General features: G+C 43.2%; 1 protein-coding gene across 1 annotated transcript in view; it reads left to right on the top strand.

Moving 5' to 3' along the window:
• skib (v-ski avian sarcoma viral oncogene homolog b) overlaps positions 1-25,263 on the top strand; it is a 30,206-nt gene extending 4,943 nt beyond the window's left edge. Inside the window, exons 2-7 of the mRNA XM_068712240.1 lie at positions 21,008-21,121; positions 21,367-21,470; positions 21,583-21,827; positions 22,402-22,676; positions 22,792-23,022; positions 23,148-25,263. Of these exons, the coding sequence (XP_068568341.1) occupies positions 21,008-21,121; positions 21,367-21,470; positions 21,583-21,827; positions 22,402-22,676; positions 22,792-23,022; positions 23,148-23,369 (1,191 nt within the window). The 3' untranslated portion in view covers positions 23,370-25,263. The remainder of the gene's footprint in view (positions 1-21,007; positions 21,122-21,366; positions 21,471-21,582; positions 21,828-22,401; positions 22,677-22,791; positions 23,023-23,147) is intronic.

The following is a 25,263-nucleotide window of genomic DNA, read 5'->3' as shown; positions in this document are numbered from 1 at the left end:
CTTTCAGCAGAACCATTTTGCAATTATATGATCTTATCATGATATTGCCTCACAAATTTATGTTCAAATCAATGATTCGGTGCTAGTTTTAATTAAAATCTAACAAACATAGTTGTTGAATTTTTGTTAGAGTTTGACCTCAAGGAATGCTTTGAACAGGTTACATTAATTATTTGATATGTGGTTTTGAATACATTTCCAATCATGCTTTATATGATCTATATCAATATTTGAAAAATATCCTTAATAATATAGTGATGTTGGTTTGATTTTTACCTCTATTGACTTTTTTTGTCTGGATACGTTAAAGCACTGCTGGTAAATATATCACAGTGCTTTTGACCAAATTCCTCCGTAAAGTTATTGTGATATGTTTGCAGTGATGGAAGAAATATCCAGATCCTTTATATAAGTTAAAGTAGATCATTTTTAACAATACTATTCAGCTGATCATATGTTTTCTATGTAAAAGCTGTGGTCAAGTAATTGTGGTAAAGTTAAAAAAGTACAATATTTCCCTTTGAAATGTAGTGTAGTGGAATGGAAATACTCAAGTAAGGTACAGGTACCTCAAACTTCTACTCAAGTGCAGTACTTAGTAATATACTTAGTAATATACTTAGTTATATACTTCCCCTGCTATATTTTTGGGCATGACTGCTGTTGCTTTATATATACACATTTATGAGAAAGGTAATAGTGATGTCTACAAGGTGGCCAGAGGCATTTATAATTGATTTCACTCAGCTCCAACAATGTTTCGAACATAATGATAATGCTATAAACAAAGTTTATTTATATACACTTATGAAAATCATTGGTTCCAAAGCAAGAAAAAACAACAACAAAAAACAAGCAATATACTGAATATGCTTACACACCTAAAATTAGATGAGAAGAAAGTGAGTTTTTAGAGAAAAGATGTTGTGACTTTATTGTACGGAACCATTTAAACTGAAAAAGAAAGCATTTCTGGAGTATCCATATCCAGTCTTGTTTATTGCGATATCAGTATTATGGAAATATACTATAATGCCCATCTCTATTTCCGATCATTTCACGTGGACCGTTTTTTTTTTTTTTTTGCTCCGTTGCTCGCTAAAACCTCGATGACACAGCACAGTGCTAATGTGTGAAAGACTTCTTGTATAACTCATGGAGTGAGGGAGGAGGATGATTAGTGCTGATCAGCGATGATGAGATGAGGGAGGAGATGAGCACTGGCTGTGACTGCAGTCAACAAGCCAGTCAGTCCATCGATGTGTTAGTGGCAGAACAGATGCCTGTATTGGGTTATCATCAATTCCTCCTCGATCACCTCCTGATTTCCAGCTCTGTGATTAAGAGTCAGACCCATCTGGTGCAGAGACAGGAAATCCTGGAGTCTGCATCTGCTGTTGGCTGAGCTACTAAGCTGCTGCAGTCAGTGGGGGGGGGGGGGTTAAACTCTGATAATCCTACATAACCCCTGGAATGCAGAGACCACAGTGCACATCAAAACCGTCATCTTCTCTGGACAACATCTTCAGGAACACACTCAGACAGACTGAATGTCAGCCATGGACTCTCTCCTCCTTCTTTGGCCCACTCTAAGCATCCTCACAATTTATAACCAGTCCCTCTGGAATTTTGTAATTAGAGCATGAATTAGATATACTGCGGAGAGCATGTTACATGGAGAAACCAACATTGTAATTGTACATACCAATTCAAGATTTCAAATGGGACCTAGAGACACGAGCAGGACCTCTCTGTCTCTCCTTAATGACCCTCAGCTCTGAGCTACATAACTGTTAGACCACATTGGAGATGTGCTATTGGAGCTCCAGCCCGAGCAGAAGTGGGCCCTGCTGGTGCCATATGACAAATCGGCATGCTGCTCTCGCCTACAATCCGCCCACCGACCACCTCCAAAGCTATCATAAGGATTAGCTCACGCGGCTAAACCAAACAGACTGCTCAGTGTTCAGACAGCATTTGGCCCAAATCTTGTTCGTGCCTCCTGTTTTGATGGCTAGCAGATCACAATCGGGGCCGCTATCTTTTCACTTGCAACTGGTGCTGTGCCAAGTCGAAGCACGATGCTGTGTGCGGCGGTGGGAAACGGAAGAATGAATGCTTTAAAGGATGTACACGTCTCCCTTGCTCTTTGGGATATGCATAATTAAATGTTTGGATTAGGATGGTTTAGATTAACTTTGAATTCTCTGCTGAGTTCAGAAGACGGCGAAGCGGAGGAGACACAGAGGGGTGTAAATGTACTTTTGTCTTCGAGTGCTAGTGACATAAAAAGCTCGGAGCTCGATTCTTGAGAAATAATTTACGTCGCAGACCTGTTTTGTGTACGTGTGTGTGTGTGTGTGTGTGTGTGTGTGTGGGCAGGTGTGGACCTCAACATTTAGAGGTCTGTGTCAGACTCCACACACTCTCAGAAAGAACTCGTCCTCAGTTGGAGTCTGCTCCGTATACGCTTGTGATTGGAGGGCGGCTGTGGTTGCTAAGCAGAGCTGCTCTTCCTGTGCTAAATAAGAACTTCGTGCTCTCTGGCTGCTAGGCTCAAAGAAGCGTACCAGAAGACACACACACACACACACAGACACACACACTCATACTGTATATGAATGCACAGACTTCACAGTGCATAGACCTCTTACAGTACAGAGACCTCAGCCTCCTCCATTCACTGCCCATCCTCTTTCATTGTGACCTCCAATGAAAGTCTCTCCTCCTCCTCCTGCTGCTTTCCTTTTTCCAACTCCTCCTCCTCCTCTCTGCATCACACACACACACACACTTCTACCACGGGTCAGCACTGTATAGAGCTCCCCTCTCCATCAGCGAGACCTAGGTGTCTGACACCTCCTCTGCCCCGCCACCATCACTCACCTCCTCCATTTGACACCTCCTCGACCCTGCGGGCCACACACACACACACACACACACACACACACACACACACACACACACACACACACACACACACACAGGCTCTCCTCCTCCACTGAGATCTCCTACTGCACTCCCCCTCATACTGTATTATACTTAGATCTCCACCTCCACTGTAGTGAGCACATGCTGTATCAGTCTGTATTCAGACTGGCCTACATACGCCGCACATGTATCACTGTACTGCTCCAGGGGTGTGAAGGCTGATCGTCTTTGTTTTGAAGAGATGAAAACTCACCATCGGTCTGTGTTTCATTCTGTTTCGTACATACAGAGATAGATAGATAGATAGATAGATAGATAGATAGATAGATAGATAGATAGAAATGGAGAGGTAGTGCTACTTTGTCAGGGTGACCTCATAACCATCCTTCAGCTTCTTTTCCAGGCTCGCTTCAAGAGCCCGCTAAATGAACAAATGAGTGGGATCCACATTATTTTTCGTCTCTCTCCTGTTTTTGCCGTGTGCCATTACGGACGCCTATCATCTCACGTATCTGCTCTGCTGCTAAGAACATTGCATCTCAAAATCTGATCTAAGAGCGCTGTGTCTCCTCCATGACGATCTGCACGTACTGCCGGTCCCCGGGCCGACTCTCTAGTAAATGGTTTATTTCTCTTAGCTTAGTTTCGCAAGGGTTCAGAGCTTTGGGTTATATAGCAGAACAATCACTCAGTGTTGGTGAAAAGCTGCAAACCCCTGTGTGCTCTTCAGACCAGCTCGACATGCTTTCTTGCAGAGATGGAGCAATGCAGCATTGTCAGCAGACACCCGTATCAAATGAATTCAGCACAGCTGTCCTAGCAGACTCTATTGCAGTAAGTGTGTGTGTGTGTGTGTGTGTGTGTGTGTGTGTGTGGGGTGGGGGGGGGGGGGGAGTTATTTATTCAGTATTATAGTCACCCCGGGATCCGTCACGGTCACTCTTTGCCAGCATCATCTGGTCAGGTGAACCTTTTTCCACCTCTTTGACCTTGCTAGTTTCTTTTATTACCTCATTGGAAATCAGAATGTACTGAATCTCAGCATCCCGATTTGGTTTCTCTAGCTGCCTGCCCCACCTTTTTGCAGGTGTCTTAATAGTTGCAGGGTTGCCCCGCACTGTGCTCGCTGTGCCGGCTGCCCAGCAGGGCCGCTTGCCTCCCTTCTGCTTGTGGCGTTGACAAGCCGTCTGGCTTTATTTCCAGCTAGTCGACGAGCGCAGACACAGACAGCCATGGCCTGAAATAGAGCAGGCCAGCCCTTTATCCTATAATGAGGGGACTATTATAAGACTTGGGTCTTAAGCAGAGAATCAGCAGGTGTCAAGAGAAGAGGTAGCACACGCATCATCTTAAAAAACGTCAAGCTGCTTTTCAGATTATCATCAAAAACTAATAGTGTAAAGTAATCACCTCTCCTTTTGGCACCAATACTCTTAAGTCCGGGGTCAAGTGGACTTGAAGACAGTTTCGAACTGGAAAATATGGCCGTAAAACAGGCCAGCTATTTTGGAGATAATCAATTCACTTCTGACCTTGTATCAATTGAACGCGTTGAATCAAATGCAACGACAATAGTCTGGTCAGGACATCTGTCCCATATGGAATGTATGAATTATTCCAGAGGTAATAGCAGGGCATTGTCAGTGCACTCATCTTCACAAAGACGCCCATCTCTGCATGTCCATATTTAATTCGCCCCTTTCAGCTACCGAACTGTACAGGCTGCAGATATAATGAGTCCCTCCAAAGAGATTAGTCGCCCTATCACCAATGCAGCTCCCTAATTTCTCTGCCTTTGTTGTGGGGCAGGCTGTACTAAATGGGATAAAGGGGCTTGGCCGGACACAGTGGGAGGAAGTGGCTTTTGTGTTGCCAGCAGGTGCAGTGGAATGACAGTGGATTTTTTTGGGGGATGTATACGTGTACGCGTATATGCATGTCTGTGTGCGTGCGTGCGTGCGTGCGTGCGCGCAGCTCTGCGTCCGGCCGGGCCAGAAGGGTACATGCTCGCCGAGTGCCGCTGAGATACACCAGGAACCCTCTAAAGCTCGACTTGAACCCTCAATCACAGGGCTCCTCAGGGGTTTGCAGTAAATTCTTCAGGCGAATGGTTTTCTCTCCCCTTCCTCCTCCTCCTCTTTCTCTCCCTCGTTTTCTGCTCACATCTGGTGAACAGCGCTAGCACCCCTGTCATCTTTTACTGCGTTGAGGTCATTTCCACCCTATCGGTAAAGTGGAAACACATGATGTGCAGGGTTCGGCCTTAATGGGGTGGGGCTGGCATGGACCAGCACTGACACAGCTTTACAGCCCAGAGCTGCCAAAACAGCCTCTCTGTGGAATGCCTCCGACTTCAAAATTAAAGACATTTTGGGTAAATAATGTTAGAATACTTATATTTACCCGTTAGATACTTAATTACTATAATTACATCATATATAGGATAACATATAGGGTTTTTACATGTTTTTCCTCTAATGAAGTGGAGCAGCAAAGCAGAGCTGAACATGTCGTTCATGGCGCTTTGAAACAGCTCACACAAAAAAGAAAAGACCAAGCATTGTTTGGCTACAGAGGGATATTAAGTGTATAATGAATACCAACTCCGGAAAGACATGTTTCTCCTTTTGGAGTTTTTCTACCTCCGTTCCAATTTTTTTTTTTGCTGTAAAGTTCCTCCCTATACACTCGCTTTTTCCCTGTTAATCACATTATTGATTCCAACTGGTGAGCTGGAGATACTTTGGCAGACACTCTGGATAAAGGGCGTGTACTCAAGTTTAATTGGGATTCTCCTTCAGCAATAATGTGGATTTCCTCAGTTCTTTGCCCTGCTGCGCCATTCTTCTCCAAATACTTCACACCACAGATCACAGTGTTTGTCATTCTCAGGAATCTGAGCTTGTGTCATTTGTGAAAACTCAGCTCTGCCATCTGGCACACTTTAGTTGATTTCTTGACGGTGCATTATTAGTACCAGCTTTATATGAATTAATTGTTCTGTCACGTTGGCTACTCTTTACTGTAATATTTCTCTCAAGCCATCTACAAATCGACTTAAATAGTTAAAACCATTTAGCCACTCATTTAGATCATTTCTTGCTCAAGTGTCTCAGCGAAATAAACAGTTTTACTGTCTCTCTTCATGGATCTCAATGTGTCTCTAAGCAAATTCCAGTCACACTGTGGTTTCCATTTTGTGGTAGACAGAGCTGCAGTCTAAAAAGGGGTGGGCTGCAGTCAGTCAGTTACTGCTGTCTGTGGGTAGACTACAGTACGGAGTGGCTGCTAGCAGCAGCTGCATGGATTTTTATCCCTGCTGTCCAACAGGACTCCATCATAGACTGCAGCAACACTCGTTATTGAGGGCGCACACTCCTGTGCTGCATGCTTCTGTCCTCATTACCTCTGCAGCAGCTTAGCTCTCTGCCTTTGTTCTCTCTCTTGGCTTGAAACTGGAGAATATGGAGAGAAGTGCTGAGGCTGCAGTTAGCTCGGCTGCCCACAACTTCTGCCGCACAGGAAAAAACATAGCACAGACAACCACCACCCCCTAAGCCCTCTTGTCTACACATTTCCACAAAGCCAACACACAGGGGATGCTCCGCTTTGATTCTTCATGCTGACCTGGATGTAGGCTAGTTTGCTCCGTGCTTTCCTAAATTCTGGTTGCTGTTGTTGTCCTGGCTGCTTGTGTCGCTTGTCTGATTTAAAAAAAAAAAACGACATTCTCAAGTGCACTTGTGTGCTGGCCTACTGACCAAATGCCCTCATGGCCAATCTGCTGTGTGAAAGGTTCCACAGACTTGCTCCTCAGAGGCGTCGAACAGCAGCCGTGCAGAGTGGCTGGAGGGACAGTAAACTTTTATCACACTAATAACCCGCAGTCTCAGCTACCTTAATGGCTTAGGCAGCCACACCAGGGGTTGCCTGGAGGTCAGGTTGAATTGTCAGGACATAAATGGTAGATTCCAACCGGTACAACAAATAAAGGAAGAAGAGAAAAAAAAAGGAGGGGCATCTGAGGTGAGCAGAGGGGAAAGAAAGTTGTTATTGGAAGAGCAGATAATCACTTAAATTGATTTGCACTAAAAGGAAGCCATTGATTGTAGTGCTGTTTTATAACAAGGTGATTTGTGGCCATTTATCCCTCAATCCCACCCAACTCTGCACGCTCACAAAACTTGGACTCAGTCCGAGCGTGCCGTCAAAGGGCACAACTCCTACACAAGTGACAAGTCAGTGAAAACATTTGCCCAGCACTTGGTGAAAACTTCGGTCGGAGAAGTAGCAGAAGAAGAAGTGCGAGAAAGGGGATTTGTTAATGGAGTTCAAATCTAAACTTTTTCTCGGATTCCTCTCTTTCCCTGGCTGAGGTGGACGGGTCTTGAGAGTGTTTGTTTTAGGTGAAGTCAGTGCTGGAACAGAATGTTGTGAACCGCAGGCCAGACTGTGGTTCTGCGGTTCAGCTTCGACCTGAATGCAGACGGCTCTGTTTGTTTTGCTTCTCCGTTTCTCAGGGAGAAATTTAGAAGCTGCCAAAGTCCTGCGCTCACACCCAAGGCACGCAAATAAAACCCCTTCTCGCAGAAGAAAAAAAATAATGTACCTGGGTGTAGTCGCTACATCTGGACCTCACCACCACCCCGAGCAGGGGTACATGTCTATTGCTGTCTCTGCTGTCCGGCTCTCATCTTGTAAAAGGGCTCTTTGGGAGATGAGATGGCGTTTGATTGTTTCAGTGGCAGGATGTTTGTGTGTTTTGTTCCAAGCCTTTTCATAAATAGCAGTTTTTATGTTGCTGAGGTCAACTGGTTTTACTAGACTGGAGAGGCAAGTCCAGAGGCACGGAGGCCTCCCCACCATCTGGCAGCCATAAAAGGGGGAGCAGGAGGTTTTTAGTGGGGGTTTATGGGATGGTCGGGTGAGACATTGAGGGGAGGAGAGACAGAGTGGATGGTGGACTCCGGTTGCCCCCGAGCTGCAAAGCTTCCTCTGCTGTCTGAATGACAGGTCAGAAGTTCATTGCCTTCTTTTTCATCCTGCATCTGCCTTGTTAGGTGAAGGAGGGGACAGTTGGTTCAGAGTTCGAGGGCAAAGGAGAGGACGTCACCGTGAAGCTGTTATCACTGCTGCAAATAAAGATGTATTCTGGGCAAGAGAGCTTTGTTTCGATTTAATGAGCTGGCCGTGTCTGAAAAGTGTTTCAGAAGACGGTAGCTCAGCGAGTGCGTGGCCCCTTGTTGTTGCTTTGCCGTGAGCTTGTTATGCTATGCAAAAGATCAGATCTGAGTCCTACAGATGGTGCAGAATTATGTGGCTGCGTAACACTGGTGATTCAATGGCTTGGTGTTGTTTGGGTATGCGTCACCCTCTCAAAGCGCCCTGCACCCCGCAGAGTAACGAACAGTAAGTTGTTTTGTACGACTACAGAATCCGGGTTCTGTCTTTTTGTCCAGAAACAGTCTCGCAGTTAGGTGGCGGCTTTATTTTGTTTGCACATCTGATTTACAGTAAGTGGGAATAACAGCATTGTTAAGCCATGAAAATACTGGAGCTAGAGGCCAGTGAGATTTTCGTGGAGATTTCTGCAATGAAGACACTCCTGAGAGTCTCAGTTATGTTCTGCTGGAAGATTTCTTTCCCAGTTTTAAGAGCCTGAGCTGGCGCTGTCTGGTCCATCTGACGCTGGATGCTCAGCCTTATAGGTTTTCCAGAATGGGGTTATCATTGCAGAGGACTGTGCTGCTTTGCTGACTCTGGCACTGATACCTCCCATAGCGATTTCATCTTTTGTTATGCTGCAGCTGAGATGTGTTAACCCTTTAGCCCCTTCAAGATATTTAAGTAATAGAACATCATGGAGCTGTATGTACATACATCCGTTGGGTAATATGAAAATAAGAGTAGATCCCAATGTGTTTGTTGTATAAATTAGTTATATTGACCTCTTTCTCTTGCTGGTCTGGGGTTGGTTTTTTTTAGACCCTCAGCCGCTTTATACAGTTTGTATATGAACAGACAAAAAGTGCTGACAGCAAAAGAATAAGAGCGTGTTTGGCAGGCACGCCCTTGTAGGTTTCTGTGTCACTCAACTCTAATAAATTTTTAATCGTTTCCTTGCTGTGGTATAGAGCTCAACACGGCACTGCTCAGTCACACGCTATTTAGGCGGCTCATGCTCGGTTCAACTCATAAAATAGGGGGAATAAAAAGTGTGAGTTAGGTATTCTCACTCATTAATACCAAAACATTATTTTCTGGAAAATGTATCAGCAACGTTTCGAGTGACACAAATATAACCCGGCAGGAAACCAAGCAATTGATCGATGGCAATTCCAACTCTAATAGAATATCTCAAAGTTGCTGCAGTTTAAAATATATTCGATTTAAAATATAATCGATGATGAACATAGTCGTTGCCTAATGTCCTAGTTTCCTTTGAGGCAGATGCCACAATGTAATCTCGTGTCCCTCGTAAAACGCCAGAGGCAATTTATAAAGCAGAACCTGTCAGTGGTGTCAGTGTCATTTCAGAGTCCATATTATGAGGTTTATTTTGGAGGGTTTCCAAAAATTATCATGACAATGGTATTAAATATACTGCCATTGCCAGGAACATTGATTGCACTTGACGAACTTTAAAGAAAGCATCAAAGACACCTTCAAAGGCATGCCACAGTAAAAGAATCCAGCCAGAGATTCACTGAGAGCCTCTCAACATACTTCAGCCTGTTTATACGCTCACATTTTGCGTCATGTCAGAGTCTCGAGCTTTAAGAAAAGGAGTGAAATAAAGCCCAGGCCCTTGATTGAGAGGCTGGAAATGAAGGGCTCTGCTCTTGCTTTAGTGGTTCCGTCCACTGCAGTGATTCAGGGGATAAATATGTGGCCTGTGTCTCTTTAAGAGCGCTGGCCTGTCTGCAGAATGCATCAGTCCTGTGGAGCAGACACAGGCCAGCAGGAGGAGGGGGGGTGAAGGGAGGAGCGTGGGGCTGTGCGGAGGGAGGGACGAGGACAGGAGGGAACAGCCGCAGTCTGGGCTTCCAGCCTCCTGGCTAGACTGCTGAAAGTTATTATTGAGTTCCTGTGTAGGGCCTCCCCTCCCTGCGGCATACTCCTCTGTGCTCACTACGAGGTAGACGGGGAGTACTGGAGAGGCAAAGAGAAAAGTTGGCAGCCTCCCATGCCCCTTTGCAATGACCTTATATGCAACAAATAAAGGATAATTTTGTTTGATTGTGCGTTTTTGCAAGGGTGAATCCTCTGAAAGACTGAGAGCAACCACACACGCTAACAGCCTTTTCAGCTGCTCGACAGCAGCTGAAACTGCGGCCTAGCTCACTGTTGTCTTAAGTTACAGTTTAGCAGACACGTCCTGTTTTCTTAGGAATGGCTTTAACTAGTCAAGACAAGAAGGTTGGCGGTTCACCAATGAGAAAGCAGCGAACTAAATCCTCTCCTGGCGTGCTAAGTGATGAGTATGATTCAAGGACAGGTGGTGGGAGGACGACGATTCCTTCAGTCTCCTTCAAACAACTTTGTCTTTGCAATAAATGACCGCCATGAATTAAACAAATTTGACTTTTTAAAGCGTGAATATAATAGCCTCTCCAACACAAGCTAGTTTGCATGTATTGCAGTACTCTGTGTAATTAGCCTCTTGTAGGTTTTCTTGTCCAAACTGCAGGTCTCATAGATTTGCTGGGAAAGGCCGTGGAGGTTACATAGTTACACACATCATGCCCTCCTCTCAGGCCTGTGCCTGCCTGCAACGCTAATCCCTGGCCTGCCTTCCCCGTTAGCGGCTACGTTAGCGCCACAAAGCGCCTGCATCCTTCCAGCTCAGCCCACCAAGAGAGAGACAGACTTTTATGTAACGCTCTGTACGGTGTATTTGTTCTGAACCTGCTGTTGCTTAAAGTGAGGCTCCCGCAGGTTAACAGTACCCAGCTGCTGCCCGTCCTACTGTACTGAACTTGTCATGGCTCTGGCTCGCGAAAAAAAAAAAGCCTGAGCCCATGCAGCACCTGAGGCTCGTCAGGAGCCGGCGAGGCTCTTTCCCTGCACATATCTTCTGCAGCATGTCACATATGTGCCCTGATTAATCCCAGCATGTGTCTTCATTCATGGTCAGTGCGATCATTCGGCCTCTGTTTTAAAGCCGTCTCGGGCAGGGTTTGCAGGAAAGCTGGGCGAAGGGGGGAAAACCCTGGCGCTGAAATGGGTATTTTGTGGAGTTCTGTTTGTTGAGTCAGAGCTTAGTTGGGCTTTACTGTTATGTGGTTGCCATGGAGAAAAACACAGGCTCTTGTGCAATAAAATCATCCAGGAAAAGACATTTCCAAGAATTTTTCAGAGTCAAGAAACAGACGGCAAATTGCAGAATTCATGAGGTGCTGCGGTCCACCACCCGCCCCTCGTAGCCCTCCATTTTAGAGCGCTCGTATTCATTTTATGGAAGCTGCCAGGCTCGAGCCCTCTCACCTATTTACTTCTGTAAGCAGATATGTTTTCCTATGAACGGAGGAGGGAAACAAAACCAGTGTTTAAGGATGGAATGTGTGTTCTTAGGAGCGGATGTTGTGGGTGTTTTATCCCCTATTTCCCTTACAGACAATTCCTTGAACAAGTGGAAACAAGTGAAATGCTATTTGATCTCTGTCAAATATTACTGTATACACACACTCACACTGTGGGGCCCTCCTACATTTGACTCAGAGAGGAGATTTTCAGAGGCAATTACTCCCGGTGTAGTTTGGAAAATGTGTTGACAGTTAATTGGTCGAACACTTATAAAACCCACTGGCTTTCTTGTTTTTTCTTTTTTTTTCATGAACTGTAATTCTCTTCAGTAACGCCAAGGCTCCCTATTGCTCTTCAATATAAGGTCTTTTATTCTTACAGTTTCCTGTCTCTCTGAATCGACCCATTAGCTTTTTTTCAACCAGTGCAGCTTTCGGATGGTGCAGTACAAAAGCTATGATCCTTTCAAGCCTATAAGCTGAATTTGAAGTTCAAAGCTAATCAAACAAAAAGAATGCCATTAAAAGGCACATTAGGTGTCAACTTTAAGAGTATGTCGTGGTTTGAATGGCCTTAGAAACAATCGAGGTGGAGAAGAGATTATGTTTTCTAACGTGGTGACCAGGAAGGCAACAGAATGACTAGAATGGTATCTATAAATTTCAGCAGGATTTATTACCTCGGTTCAACCAATTAGCTCCCGAGCAGTTCTCAGGACATATACTGTGTTGGTGAAATGACATCACATGGGACCCTGAGTGAGCAGTGACCCTAATTTCACCTCGCCCTCTCACAGTTTTTATGACCTCCTCCCCTAAATCCCCGTCTACCCCCGTCCCGGCTCCTCACACCTCTTAACCTCTGGTATTCATCCCATTTTCATCTTTCCAAATAAAACTACCACCTGCCCTCCTCGCCACTGGCTGCTCGGGGGGGGGGGGGGCATGTGCTCATGTGGCTCAGCTAAATTAGCTGTGTGTTACTGTGCTCATGGTCATTGTTGCTCAAATTAAATTATTTAAAGCACTAGGTCTGCTGGAAGTATGGTATATATTTAGTCTGCAATATATGCTCATGACCTAGAAATGGAAAGATGGACTAGTTAGAAGCTGAAATAATTAGAAAAATATCCGCAACTATTTTGATAATACGTTTTTTTTCCCATTTCAGCTTCTGAATTGCTGATTTTTTTGTTGTTGTATCTGATAGAAAAAATATTAGATTTTCGGGTATGGGACTGTTAGAAAGACAAAACAGCAATTGTTATCAGCATTTCATTATTTGACAATGGATCGATTAATCAAAAATAATGAATTAAAATAATCTCCAGATGAATCGAAAATGAAAGGAATAGTTATTTGCAGCTGGAAGGGAGAAGACAGCAACGCGATGGCCAGATAAACCCCCTGTTAGTATCACGTCACATTACCTAGCAGAGATTGTGATTCACATACACTGACATTTAAAAAAAAAAAAAAATCACGAGTTCAGTATCGCAAGATGCTATCTGAGTTCTTGGGTGTCATTTAGGTCGAGGTGGTCTGTAATCTGGCCTGTCAATCTCGGAGACACCGGAGGTCTAAACCATCGCTGTTGGAACTAGCAGTCCCCATGCGGTTGCTCTCCCTCCCCTCCGTCGGTCTCCCAGGCCTCCTCCTGTCCTGACTCCTTTACTGTCTCTGCCCTGTGAGGGAGGTGCAGAGGAGTCAGCAGTACCAGGTACTGCAAGTGATATAATGGTCTGTGTATTTAAAGCTGTTACTGTTTGGGTTGTAGAGAGGTTATCCAGTGACATTTTAATCGTCTTTCTGCCTTCTTTGCCGTGGCATTAGCATTAATCTGCAGGATTAAAACCCAGCCAGTCAGACACTGGACTTGCTGTCTTGTTGTAGAGCAGAGGGAGTGTGCTAACAGCGAGAACGGCGGTGCACTCTTCCCTGCGAACAGGCAGGGATGTGCTTATCAGTGACAAACCAAGGTTTCCAGTCTGGAGACATCTGACCTCTGATGAGAGGATGGTTTGTTAACACACCCAACTGTCTCAGACGGGACAGCGTTGGTTTATATCAGTGAGAAAACCGCAGATCTTCACTCGTCTCTTTCATTACGCTGCCATCGCTGACTTATTTTCAGAATAAAATCCTCTGTTCGTCTTTTTGTTCCAGAAATAATTTCATCAAATTGATTGTACACACATAAAGGTCCGTTTACTCGTCGTGGAGAGCACTTTTTCAGCCTGTGAAAACAGATGTATTATGTATGAATGTGCAATACTAAATCACTTGAATGCCCCTTTAAAAGAAATATTTTAATAGACCCATATAAAGTGTCCTATATATAACTGAGTTATAATTTGTAACTCAGTTTCTTACACTTCTTGCAAAAGAAAAAAAATGAATTCCCCTAGTTGAAATTAAATTGCAGCCATACAAGTGAAACTCTATTTACATTGTAGATAAGAGGTGTAAATGTTGGCATTACTCATCTTTACTTGTATTTTTTGACAACCTTAAATTGTAGAATATCTCAAAGATTTTTATGTCCCAAATTATCAAGCTTCAAGTAAACGTAAGTTGTGTATAATTTAAACTCACAGAGGCAGAGAAGCATCAGAGTCAGATGAGTGTAATGCCAAGGGATTAAGCTTGCACGGCAAAGATGGCGTTGGCACTGCTGCACAACAGATCAAGTTCTGTTGAGGCACGCACACATGTATGAGCGTCAGGATACAGCCACAGAATTGCTGCAACGCTGCTGCATGATATTTAATGAAATGACAGAAATATTGATTACTTTGTAATCTTGGAAAAGCTGAGATGCATTGAGAATTCCTTTATTTTAGGTGTGTGAAGTATTCTTGCACAGGCCTGCCTGGAAACGATTTTTGTCTTTAGACTTTCTCACATCTTTCCTTAATTCAATTCAGGATCAACACTGTGTATTCCAGAAGCGTTGCAGGTAAAACTACCTGGTCAGACATTTCTTTAATCAATGAATACTGTTGCATAGTGAATGCAAAGAAGAGGAAAAAAAAAAAAAATGTCATATTTACATGAATAAATATTTCATTTGTATGACTTTAAGCCTGAAAAAAACCCCACTCTTTACTGTGAGATGTTTTGAACCCAGAATCAACCAACGCCAAACTGGTAATTGGCTTTTGAATCTAATTTCCTTACAAATTCGAAGAAGACCTTTCTTCTTTTATTCATGATGTTCCTGAAAGTTGCGTGAATACTTTTCAAGTAGGAATTCATTTTACCCTTCAGGAGCACTAAATTAAATTCCATAAACGTAGGTCAGCACGAGTCTGTCTTTGCTCTTTCCCTCTTTCTCTGTCTTTCTCGTTAACCTTCATCCCCTCCGGCCTTCTGGTTAGCACTGCAGCTGCTCCTACACTATATGTGTGCTAAATGGGAATAGAAGCATAAAGGCATTGTGTGTGTGTGTGTGTGTGTGTATGTGTGTGTGTGTGTGTGTGTGTGTGTGTGTGTGTGTGTGTGTGTGTGTGTGTGTGTGAGAGAGTGTTTTGTGTGTTGGTGTGTGTGTGTGTGTGTGTGTGTGTGTGGTATGTCCCATTGGATATGCAGGATATGTCCCAGTGGATATGCAGGAGTGTGTGTGTGTGTGTGTGTGTGTGTGTGTGTGTGTGTGTGTGCGTGTGCCTTTATTGGTTTGCAGACACAGCCTTGCGTCTTCCCTCAGATCATGTGGTCTGCTGTTTAATTATCTTATTCCAATAGTAGGCCTACTGCAGGGGGGCTCAGACAACTATCTGCTGAATTTGGCGCTATGTGCGTCTATAAATACACCAGTTGGAGAGCACGTTTCATTTACTAAGATAACTTTGCCTCACAACCATACCAAACATGCTCATGCTAATAATGTATAATCTGCGGTGATATCTGTTTCGTGTCTTTCAGTCTTGGGTTTCCATGTCTGTTGAAATGACTTATGAGCCCTTTGTAGTGTGAGGTCATCCTCTGAGGGAGAGACAGTGATTTGGACACCACTGTCAATATGCTGGAAGAAAGTCAGGCGGGCATGTCCTGTTTTGGTTGCCTTGTTTGGACCTGAATTGGAATTCATTTTCCCGCCGTGCAGTAGTACAGTAATCTTTCTTTTTGTTTGCTCTCACAAGCAAGATGATCTTCTCATGGAATTCATTTCAATCAGGAACAGGTTTTTGTTTTCATGACGCAGAAGGTAGAAATGAAACATGTCATCAAAGGATTAGAGAGAGTTTGGTGTGTCTGAATAGTTTTGATTCCCATTTGAACTTGATTGATTGCATTGAGCGAGGTGCATTTAGGACAACATAATACAGGTACAGTAAGTCAAAGTACAAACATGTACGAGTGTACTGTACCAAGAACTACCTCAACTGCTGTCACTGGGGTCTCTAGCTCTAACATTCATGTCCCACACACAGCTCCCTTCATGAATGCTTGACAAATGCTGAATACTTCTTTAACACTTGTGCCTTTAAGCTAAATGTGTCAAGCTGTGCGAACCTGATGAGATATTTTCCACCTTTAGGAGCAGCAGCTCGCCCTGCGTCCGCCTCAGACCTCATCGAGTCTCAATCCCAAAGACAATTAGGGCAATCCAATAAGCTTTACTGTAATGCCGACCTTATGCCAAGCCCCGCAGCTCTCTTTGTGTGTCCTACTGTCGTGGCTCAGTTCAGCTAGACAAACAGTATATCCACAAACTGGGCACATCGGAGACAGAATAAATTGATAAATTAAGCTAAGATTTAGTGAGTGGAAATGGAAGCTTGAGCTGTATCTGTGTGGAGTAGGGATGAAGTTTCAGGGATATTCTGGGCAGACACCAATAATTTTCCCCCAGCTGTTACAAAGCGACCGCAGGGCTTTATATAAATCAAGAGACTGTCGCACAATTTATGCAGTGAGAGTTGAATAGAGGGCTCAGGGCATCTCTGGGAACATCCACACCAAACTACAGGGATCAGATTACTAAAACTAGTATTCTCTCACTTCCAACTAAGGCTGTTACCCAAGCAAGCCGTGCCAGTTGGTGTGCCCTTGAGTGGGACAGCGCCCCACTAAGCACATGTCGATCTGAGGATTACATTCAGGGGTTTAGGAGGGGAAAAGAGGCTGTAATCTGAAACTGTTGTGTCTTGTTGCTGTGCACTTTTCTTAATGCCATGCTATCATGCACCATGCGTCGGTATTGTATGACTGTTGCCCGAGGAAATTCAACGGGGGAAACTATTTTTGTCCCACCAGATGAGAGCCTCATGTTTTATTTCTTGATAATTTAATTTGAGGTTGTTTTAAGTGGCACAACAGATGCTCAAAAGTTTGATTTAGCCTGCTATTATAAGGGTTGTCAACATGTATGTTGGTAAAGTTATAAGAGGAATAGCTTAACGTGTTGGGAAATGCACTTACTTGCTTTCTTGGGGATAGTTAGATGAGAAGATTGATACCACTCTCATATCTGTATGAGGAATATGAAGCTACAGCCAGCAGCAGGTTAGCTTAGCTTAGCATAAAGACCGGAAACTATGGAAAGACAGCTAGCCTGGCTTTGTGGTAAAGTCTGTCTACCTGCAACTCCAAAGTGTCCTGTTGTGTCTCGCTTGTTTAGGTTAACTGTTTCCCATAGTTTACAGTGTCCAGGTTGTAGCTTCATATTTACTGTACAGACTTAAGAGTGGTATCAATCTTCTGACAAAAGTCTGGCAGGATCAAGAAACACAGCAGTAAGAAGGCTGATTGAAGATCCTAAGTTTGAATTAATGCCCCCAAAAACAGTCAATTATTATTGTATTGACACATATTTTCAACCTGTGCAAGTTAAACCAACACTATCCGGATGGTTAGATACTTTCAGATGTTCATGAGAATATATGTTTTTATTTATTTTGGGTGAACCGACTCTTTAATCAGCATTCTCTGTGTGGAATATATATATATATATAAATATATAAATTAAACCTCCATACATGCTGACTCTGGTTTGGTCCCAGATTTACTGCATCATGGTTCAATAAACAAATATTGTTGATTAGCTCCATGTTCAAGTGAAATAACAGTTAAATTGCCATCATGCTCCAGTTAGCACAATATTGACAAATGATTCTTCAAGCAGGTCAAACGCTAGACATTGATATGTTTGCGATTTGTTGTGTTGTGTAACGTGTTTCTCAGTGATTATCTCTCATGCCAGCATCAAAATAGCTGGAGCTTATCCCCGGTATTACCATACAATTATGTGGCACTAATTAAAAAATAAAGCATGTCTCCTCTAGCCCAGCTGCTATTAGAACCTGTTTAGCCTACAGGTTTGCTTTGAAACGCTCCCTCATTACAGCGCCTCAAAGAAATATCATACAATGGCGAGTTGAAAAGGGCAATGCTTGAATGGAGACTTAAAGGAGAGGCTGTACTTGGCCTTCAAGTATACATTCCTTCAGCTCAGTGCTTCCTCTGTGGTCCCGCTCCCCTGGCCCACCCCCCTCCCACTCAAGACTCAGTTCCCACAGGGGACTCGGCCAAAGCAAACTCCTCAGAGGAAGTCTCCCTCTCTTACCAGAGAGAGAGGGAGGGGGGGGGGGGGAGGAAGAGGGAGAGAGGGATGTCCTATCATCTGGCTCGGTGGGACCTGCTAGGCAGTAGGATGTGCGAGGAGGGTGTTATGACTTCGTGGCCATGCTATGTCTATGATGTGGTGGTGAGTTAAGCCCGTGCGGCTGCTCTCCTGTGAGGTCAGTGTCAGATTTAGCCAGCAGGTCCCTTGTGGTGTCTGGGAGTGTCTGTTTTCTGACTCTATTATGTCTAGCGCTCCTAGCCTTCCTGGAGTTGCAAACCTCAGGGTAGAAATAGTACCAGACAGGCAGACATCCTTTTGTCGGGAAAACAACAGTCATGCCAGTAATTACAGAGTCTGATTACACCAGGGCAGCAGTTCTTAGAAAACCACCGGCCTTGAGTCAGGCAGGTGAGCGGCCAAGTCAGTCACTATTGCTGAGCAGGATGCAGTCAGCAGGAGGTCTGGGTAAACATAATTAACCTATAGTAGCAAAACCAAACAAGACGCTTGGTGTGTGTGTGTGTGTGTGTGTGTGTGTATATGTATGTGTGTGTGTGTGTGTGTGCGTAATGTGGTTTCTGGTCAAACAGGTAGAGACATTTGTGAGTCAGAAAGGTGTGAGGGGAGTGTCCAGACAAACATGTCATGCCTTTATGAAGCATGTACAAGCAGTATCTTAACATTTAATAGTTTACAACGCACTGCGCTGTATTTGGAAGCAGATCTCTTATGAAGACTTATTTTACTGTATATTATAACAACTTAATATATTGTCATTCATTAGATTAGATATATTTTATTTTGAACATTTAACAAAACTAAAATAACCAATAAAAAATTCTATAAAAAAAGTAATATAAATAATTGTATATGTTATTCAATTATCAATTGCTCAACCTCCACTCATTGGTGACCACAGGAGGAATTATAGTTGTTGACATATACATTAATAAACACTTGTATCTGCTTACAACTACATTATAGTGTGTTATAAACCATTTATTAAATATAGAAAATACTATATAACAGAGTTAAAGTAAATTGTTACCAATAAATCTGTAAAAAAAAAAAAAATAATCAAATAAATACACTTAAAGATAAACATGAAAATACATAAAAGTTCAAATAAACTCCAGGCATATTTCACAGAGTGCTAATGAATAATAAAAACAGATTAAGCCTCATAATGGCGATCAAAAACCTAATTAAAAGAGAGGTATTCAGAAAGGTTATTAAAGTATCAATAAAGGCAAAAGATAATGATAATGAGGGGGAAAGAGTTTTTTATCCGGGAATATGAAACGAAGTGCAGTGATTTGTCATCAGATCTGAAGAGTCTGAAGTTTTATAGTTTAGTATTTACTCTACGAAACGTCAGAAAATCGTGAAAAACGCTGATCATGATATCCCAGAGCTCAAGGCGATGTCTTGATATCTTGTTTTAACCACCCAAAACCTAAATATATTCGATTTTCAGTGATATAAATCAGAGAACAACAACAAATCCTCACATTATCAAAGCTTTAACAAGAAAATAGATTTTATTTTTTGTTTGACAAATTGCCTCAACATGATTGTAAAACTCTTGTAGTTTTGTAGCCGTTTCTGTCAACTTATTTTGTTGCAACGCTTCCGCCGACTTTGGAATCTGTAGTTCAGGTAGGCTATACAGTCCAGACCTGACGAACACCTCCACCGTTGAGCACACTGTACCAGGCACACACACTCCCACACACACACACACACACACGTACACATACGCAAGTCCGCACCCGCACCCACCCATCTCCCCACACGTCCCAACACCCACTCCTAGCTGCGTGTGCGCACACTCACGCTCACGCTTGATGCCGAAAAGCTGTGAGACGTGATTCATCACCAGCCGTTTTTCTCGCTTAATGCTAAATGAGGTTTGTCATTCATTTGCATCTCGAGGTGATTACAGTGGAGCGGCGATTAACGTTTCATAACTACACGCAACCCAGGCAGGAGTGTTTTCCATTGAGGATTTTGAATGAAGACAGAGTAATCATTTGTCTTGAATCGCGCACGCAGACAAGGAGATGGGAGTGTTTGCCATTCCTGGAGGCAGAATGTCATAGTAGTGAGTAAGAGAGTAGCAGGCAGGTCTGTGCTGGCCTCTGCGCCTGCCTAGGTAAACATATCCTCTGTCTGACAAGTGCAGACCTGAGGGCTGAGGAGGTTAGCTATCTCAACACATGGTTCTGCAGCTTGCCACACACACATACATACATATAATATATATATGTATATACAACAGGGGCTCTGGAGATTCTGTACTTTGTGGCACTTAACAAGGCAGATGCTTCCCTCCTCGGGTTTTCCAAATCTCTCAAACACTTCATGCTTCCATAGCCCTCCATGAACTCTCTCTGAACACTTCAACTCAATCGTCTGTCAGATCTGAGTGCAATTACTTTAATACATCTCCCTCTCTGTCTCCCTCTGTTTCTATATTGCAATATTTCTGTGGTTCGAGCAGTCGATCCGCTCCACCTGATGGCGCCTCTTCTGCCTGGCAGGGAGCAATGTAGCCCTGCTGGCTGCCAGCCAGACCAGCTTGAGTGTCTGCTCAGCTCAAAGCACTGCTCGCACACACACACACACACACACACACACACACACACACACACACACACACACATACACACACACACACAAACATACAGACAAGCCAAGCTTAGAGACTGAACGCTTACACAGACACATCTTCTATCCCCCTTGTCTCTCTGTGATTTCCTTATGACTCTCTGCTCTTTTACTGCAAAGCTGTAAACATTCACGTCATGTTCCGACAAATCTGTGTGTTGCCAAAAAAAATATTCCCATTTACAGTCATACAGTAGCATTTTTAGAAGTTGTGGGCTCCTGAAATATCCGCTGTTCTCCATGATGTAATATCCGCACTTTATCTCTGTAAGGATCGCGATGATTAACCGTCTATTCTCTCTCCTCTCCTCAGGCTCCCAGCCCCGTCCAAGCAAAGAGGTCAAAATTCAACAAATTACAATCTCCATCAGCTGACAAAGACAGGAAACCCGACTGGCTACAATCGCTGTCAAAGTCTGCACACAAGGTTTGTTGTGTGTGCATGTGGCTAGTGTGAAACCGGATTTGCCGTTAAGCTCAAAGGTCAAAGGGGGGATGTAAAATCCGTTGTCCTTTTGAATCATCACATTATCACCTACGTATGACCTCTAGTCATTCAGCCTTGTTAAATGACGAGGGGCTTTTGAGTGTGCTCGTCACGGCTGATTTAATGTTCTAATGGCATTTTACTGCGGGTTTATCCTAAGTTTATTGTTTTGTTTGTTGGTCCAGGATCTGAAACAAGTCCAACTGAAACAGAGACCCTCTGCTTTCCGCCCCTGGTCTCCTAAAGCAGCAGAAAAAGAGAAACCAGCCACTCAGAATGAGGTGGAGAGGTGAGTCATCTCATGAGAGCCGTGATAGTTTCAGTTTTAAAGAGACAATGTTGGTTAAATCAAGCTTTCAACCAATGAAATGCTTTAAAATTGACCTGTATTTCCTGCACAGGTCCTACTCAAAGAGCCACGAGACTTTGGCGGCTCCCAATTTGACACCAGCTCCCTTGGCCCCTCCGGTCCATCCCAGGGACAGCCACACTCCTGGCAGGGGGCCTGCAGCCATATCCAGGCCGCTGCAGGAGCTGCATAATGGGGACACACAACCTGCAGCAAAACCGTCCCCCTCCAGTACCGCCAACCAAGCCGAAGACATGGACACAGATGGAGAGATCGACGTGGACGACTGTGACGATCGTGAGTACGACTCATCACGGAGTGTTTGTAGTCCAGAGAAACAGAAAACTTGAAACACTGCAAGAGTCCGCTGATATAAGACACAGATTGTACAGTTCAAACTTGCATTACACAGTAAGCTCTGCTGGACATGAGCCACAGCGGGAGCTGGGTCAGAGTGATTCCTGTACAACTGCGCCACCCGGTGTTTATTTGAAGAAATGCAAGAAAAATATAAGTTGCAGATTTTGCTGTTAAAACATGCTATTCTATATGTATGAATTATTTCTTTGTAATGTTTTGCAACAGGAGCTGTAGAGAGGATGTTTCCGTTTTGGTTTCCTGCTTTTTTTTTTCTGCTGATACATGCTGCTGTGAAAAACAATTATGAATGGATGCTTTATCATAGTTTAGCTAAAAGGATAAATACTTAAAATAGCTTAAGTAATGATACATAATAATTTAGTTTAGTTCCGTTGTCTCTTGCAGTGCTACAAGCTTTATCACAACAACAGACAAACTCTACATACTAACTCTGAGAACAGTATTTTTGCAATCGCTGTCTTATTAAAGTGAAAAGTCGTCTCTTCTGCAGGTCCAGTGCCAGCTTCCTCCCTGGCTTCTCCCCCTTCGGCCTGCACCAACGTTTCTCACGCTCTGACCCCTCAGAGTGTTGCTCGACCTCAGGAGGGACCTGGCTGGCTGCCGGAGACCGTTTGCCCAGAGATGGACACCCTGAGACAGATGCTGTACGGAGGTGCAGACACCAAAGAGGCCCGGGAAAAACTGCTGCAGGAGATTGTCAAGTTGAGAGTGAAGCAGGAGGAGAAGCTAGCAGCTGCGATGCAAGCTAAACGCAGCCTTCAGCAGGTATCCCATCCTGTTTCTGTGAAATGCTTTGTGATAGGAATGACAGTGATCTCTGAATATGAGCAGTTTTAAACATGAAATGATTGTGACGTTGTTGGGTTGTTTTTATTAACAGGAATTGGAGTTTGTGAGGGTGGCAAAGAAAGGTCGTCTTCGTGAGGCCATCGAAGCCAAGCGCAACCTGAGAAAGGAGATTGAACGCCTTCGCGTTGACTGGGAGAGGAAGATGACGGACGCGGAGGAGTCCTGTGGGCGGCTGAAAAGAGAATTGGAGAGGGAGAGACAGCTGCGAGTCTGCGACAAAGGCTGTGAGGCTGAACGTCTCCGGGTCAAGTACTCCACTCAGGTAAGACGTCTGCAATTATTATCACCACAACCAGCAGAATGTACTCTTGTCTGTTTTCTTCATCCTGTCCCTCATTTGAGTATCATTTATACTCAGCGCCGTCTGTGTCTGGTTGTGTTGTGCAGATCGAAGAGCTGCATGTGCAGCTGCAGCAGGCAGAAGCTGATCGTGAGCAGCTGAGACAGGAGCTTCAGCAGGAGAGAGAAGCTCGGCAGAGCCTGGCGAGCGTTGTTAAAGACCTTCAAAGCCAGCTGGCCCTGCAGGCCGACAGAAGTCCTCCTGGAGACCCCAAGGATGCAAACACAGACGCACACAGGCAGACCACACAACACACCAACGGATCCTAAAATTGCACATTCAGAACCGGAGAAAGAGACTCAATAACAAGGAGCATGGTTAAGGACTTTGTTGCACCTCCTGTTAGGGAAAAGAAAACTCAGCAAAATGCAACGCCTGTTTTGTAGAGGAAAAAAATCTGTCATATATAATATGATATGATACAAATCAATATTATTATGACAAATATATTAATTTTATGAAATGAACTGGAAAGTAGCATGATGTCTGAGCATGTTGTAAAGCGTGAAATTAAGAAAGACCTCTTCAGTGATGACCACATCTCTCCAGTGACGTCAGAGACACCTGACGCTGTCCAAGGATTTTATTTTAGTATAAGCTATTCTAAGATGTGCAAATATAGCCACATAACACTACTTGAATATGAAGGGAAGAAACATGTTGAGTTGAGTGGTTGATGAAACTCTTGGTGCCACAAAATATTGGTACACTCAAAGGTGTCATTGTAGACCACTGGAAACAAGAGACACCCGTTTACCACTATTTACTTTTATTATCGGCTTGCTTTTTATAACTGTGTAGAGGATGTACTTTTTAAGAAATATTGCTTGCGCAGCACTGTTATTCCACAGGCAAGAAAAAAAAAACATCCATATACAAACATGTACGCATGTATACCAGCTTGTCTACTTTTTGTATTTTATAAACCTGAAGTATTGGAGGTTAGGTGGGCTTCCTTCAGGTCCACCACTGTTTTATGCTTAGACATTTTATGGAAGTGTTACTTTTTAATATTATAATGCAACTTTATTTGTTGTTTGAACTTTGTTTTCAAGTAATTTTTTGCAACCAAACCACATGATAAATAGCAAATATTCTTGCCCACATTAGTTGCAGATAAGTCTACAAATGCCCTCCTAAAAGAAAAAACTTCAATAGCTGTCTGTTTTCGTTGAAATGCGGTACTTCTGATTTATTGAGTATTGTAAAATAATTTATATTCTATAATAATTTGCTGCCTATCAACAGAAAGCATTAATTTGTAGTCACTGGTTTTAGGGCTCTTAAATCAACAAATGCTGTTTATATGAACAACATTTCTACATATATACAAAATATGGATATATATTTTTTTACTTTAAGAAAAGGAATTGCACTTTTTAAAGAAACGAACCTTGCATTGTGCATCGTACTCCCTGTTACATTTTTCCAAACACAAGTTAACATGATCTTTGAATTTAAACACACTTTCCCTCAGTATCCTCTGATGTAAATACAATGATATTGTAAATAAGATATTTGTTGGTATGTTTGCTTGTTCCAGACTTAAATTGATTATGAATATTATTTTTTGCTCTTACTTGAAACCAAAAAGAGACTATATTTGGATTTGCAAAACTGCAATTTTGTTGTTGTATCCCTGAGTATCATTGCAATCACAGGGCATTTAGCAGAATGGATGGACCTGTTGGTTTAAACGAGGAGAATGAAACCATCAAAGGTCATGAACCTATCAGTAGATTGTCAAGGTTTGACACACCAACAGAATATTATAATTTGTCCCTCGATTTTGTTATTTGAGAAGATCTTTATTATTTGATGAACTATAGAGTATATATTAAACCGCAGACCAAAAACTGAAAAAATGGATTTGAAATCGCTGCACCTCCAGCTCCCTCGTCAGATAGAGTAGAAGCAACACCTTCTATTGGTTTCATCCTTAGGTGCTCTCGTATATTTTAGACAAGAAACACTTTTATGTCTTATCATTACTTATGATACCCTCGCTCAGTATTTGTTGGGTACAGTGTAATAACAATATCCATTTTGTTAGCTGATGCTGTTGTAGTTTTGGTTTGGAAGTGGGGTTTCACTTGCCTCTTGGTTAAATGTTTTCTTTTCCTTCGGAAAACTTGTATAATACCCATTAAAATCTAAATCAAT

Source organism: Cebidichthys violaceus, unplaced genomic scaffold (assembly GCF_023349555.1).
Source record: "Cebidichthys violaceus isolate CVI_PGR_0920_01 unplaced genomic scaffold, fCebVio1.0.p SCAF_17, whole genome shotgun sequence".
Lineage (NCBI taxonomy): Eukaryota > Metazoa > Chordata > Actinopteri > Perciformes > Stichaeidae > Cebidichthys > Cebidichthys violaceus.
The sequence above is the reverse complement of the archived record's forward strand: the minus strand, read 5'-3'. Positions and strand labels throughout refer to the sequence as shown.